The 3,149-nt window shown below is 43.7% G+C and overlaps 1 protein-coding gene across 1 annotated transcript; it reads right to left on the bottom strand.

The window, feature by feature from the left end:
- Nucleotides 1–654: 654 nt before the first annotated feature.
- On the bottom strand, nt 655–1,398 carry LOC111911301 (uncharacterized). Its single transcript, XM_023907095.1, has one exon. It carries the CDS (start codon nt 1,396–1,398, stop codon nt 655–657), a length of 744 nt encoding a protein of 247 aa, XP_023762863.1.
- Between the last annotated feature and the right edge of the window lie 1,751 nt (nt 1,399–3,149).

Raw genomic sequence — 3,149 nt, 5'->3', positions numbered from 1 at the left:
GTCTCCAAAGCCCATTGATTTCATATTTGCATCCAAAAACCCCCAATTAATAGAATCAAATGCTTTGTTAAAGTCGGCCTTGAATAGCAACACCTTCTTCTTCGACGCCTTGGCCCACGAGCACACCTCATTGACAACAAGCGGACCATCAAGTATATTTCGCCCCTCCACATAAGCAGATTGTACCTCATCTATACAATTTCCCAGTACCTTCTTGAGCCTTCTTGCTAGAAGCTTGGAAATGATTTTATAGATGGAGCCTATGAGACTTATGGGTCGATAGTCACTGAGAAAGGACGGGTCCTTGATTTTAGGAACCAGGGATATAAAAGAGGAATTACACGATTGATCAATCTTCTCGTGCCTCTCGAAATGTTTTACCACCGCAGCTATGTCACCTAACAGTACATTCCAATATTTTTTATAGAATTTGAACGAAAAGCCATCTGGTCCCGGGGCCTTCTCATTACCACAATCCCAGACCGCTTCTTTTATTTCTTGGAGGGTAAAAGGGGTTTCAAGCAGCTCATTGTCAGTCTGGAGGATCTGCTTGAAATGTCTGCTAACAAGTTTAGGTCTGGAAGGCCATCTCTCCTTAAATTTTTCAACAAAAAAAGTGAAAGCCTCCATCTTGATCAGACTCGGATCAGTACACTAGTTCCCATTTATCATAATACCATCAATCCCATTTTTCCTGTTGTTGCTGTTCACATACCCATGAAAAAATATGGTGTTCTCATCAACGTCAACAGCCCATTTGATTCGTGATTTCTGTTTGATGTCTAACGCCTTGAATTTCTCTATTTCCACCACCTTCTTAAAGTTATCTCTTCTTTGCTCAAGCTCCACTTCTGTAAGGTTTCTCTTTTCTGCCTCATGATCTAATCTTTCGACAACAAGTTTATGATTACGTAGCTCCACTTCCTCTTTTGGATGATCAGTATCCCTCCATTCCTTAATACCCTTCTTGACATGTTTTAGCTTGGCAGCTAGGTATTGGTTTGGTGTACCAAAACCCACAAAGTTGTTCCAACTGGTGATGAATGCCTTTTCAAATCCGTCTCTAAGCATCCAAGAACTGAACAATTTAAATGGGGGTCTGCCAAAATTTCGTCTACTGTTTGATAGAAGAATCGGGCAATGGTCCGATAGTTCTCTAGGTAATGTTGTGACTGTAACATTAAAGGCAATGTCAAGGAAACAGGGGCTGTGAAGGAAGCGGTCCAGCTTACTTAGCTTTGCATCGGCATCCCTGAAACAAGTAAAACGAAATCCTCCCATCTTTGGCTCCATTAATCCAGAGTCCCTGATGAACTCGTTGAAATCACGGGCAGTTCTTCGGCAAAAAACAGAGTTAAACCTCTCCTCAGGTCTTCGAACAGCGTTAAAATCCCCCATGAGGATCCACACCCATCCTTGGTTTCAATTATTTCTTGTAATTCCTTCCACAGTCTAGCCTTATCCGCCACCGATTGTGGGCCATATACATTAGCAAAAATTACGGGCTTCTGAACACCCACCAAACTACCAATATTAATCAGATAATGCCTAGAGGAAATGATCTCCAATGATTTGAATAATCTTGCATCCCATAGGTTCAGAAGTCCCCCAGACCTACCATAAGAATTGATACGACTAACACCGACCTCGCTCGATCCCCAACAAGCAACAACATCAATATGCTCAGCATCTAGTATTTGAGTTTCCTGTATAGCGATGAAGGATAAGTTGTGTACCGACCTTAATCTGCGAATCCAGGAGACCTTGTGATCCTCCCCCATCCCCCTGATATTTAGCGACAAGAAATTCATTGTAGACCTTCTTGCTCACCGTTGCCACTAAGGACTTCGACCAACACCGGATTGTCTGGCTGAATGTCGAAACCGATTATGGCTCCCATAACTGCTGTAGCTTCAATTTCTGGAACCACAAATGAAGGCGCCAACCCTGGATTCAAGTTTAGGTCGGGATCAGCTGAAGCGGGGCATGTGTGTGAAGTTTGATGATCGATAGGATGATCTGGGTTCATACTCACGACGATGTTGAAGGATGATTGAGGGTTGTGTTGCGGAAATTCCTTGTCCGGAGCGAAGTCAGGGAAAAGATTGATTGGGGATAGATTACACCCAGACATGGAGCTATGGCACCTTTTACGTTTGGCAGATGTCCGACATTTCAAGGGCTTGTCACTGGCAATGAGATTAGAATTATTTGCTAAGGGAGATGAGACAGCGGAGGGAAAAGGCCCAAAACAACCTGATTGGGCCAAGTATATAGGAAAATTAATGGGCTCCATATGGGTATCTGCACCCACCAACTCCGATCCATTTCTAGTCCCACAATCTGAGGTGTCCACTTTCTTATGATCTGCCCCAGAATAACAATTGACGTTACATTCCTTTACAACAGGATTTATGGGAGTTGGTTCCTCTTCCCCATGCACAAAGCACTCACGCAACTGTTCAGAGTCCAAGGCAATTGCTGGAGAATTTTGATCGACACCATCAACCACCTCGATTGGCTCACCAACCATTAACTCACCTACCGGTTGCGGAGCGCCGCCCGCCGGAGGAATCGAAGGAGTAGGAGCATCTCCAAACTCCACCCGACGAATTTTGCCATCCTCAAGTTCCATGTCGTCCATCTTATTCTCGTTGTGATTGTAGTCATCCCTGAAGTGGTCATCCTCATCATTCTTGGGTACGTTTGTGTCATCATCTTCCGATTTCCCACTAAACGAACTTTTCTCATCGGACTCTGATTCATAGGGATCCTTTTCATTTGCGAAGATGAAGGGAAACCAAGGTTCATCTTCATATTCCACCACCCCCACTTCGAAAGTTCTGCCCTCAATCTCAACTTGAACTATCTCATTGAGCTTTTTCTTTTCCCCTGTCAAGATCCCAATTTTTACAACAGAGAGATCCATTCGTTCCTTGATATTATCAAATGGAACCACTAGTTTCCCAAATCTTGCTAGAATGGTTCTGAAATTTGCCTCGTTCCAGAGCTGTATGGGGAGGCCTATGATTCTAACAGATGCAATACGTTCAAACTTTGCCGCCACTGTATCTCCCCACTTTAACCACTTGAAGATATCTTTCCAATTCTTTTCACCATCAAGGAACTCCCGTGCACTTACCGAAGCA

Source organism: Lactuca sativa, chromosome 8 (assembly GCF_002870075.4).
Source record: "Lactuca sativa cultivar Salinas chromosome 8, Lsat_Salinas_v11, whole genome shotgun sequence".
Lineage (NCBI taxonomy): Eukaryota > Viridiplantae > Streptophyta > Magnoliopsida > Asterales > Asteraceae > Lactuca > Lactuca sativa.
The sequence above is the reverse complement of the archived record's forward strand: the minus strand, read 5'-3'. Positions and strand labels throughout refer to the sequence as shown.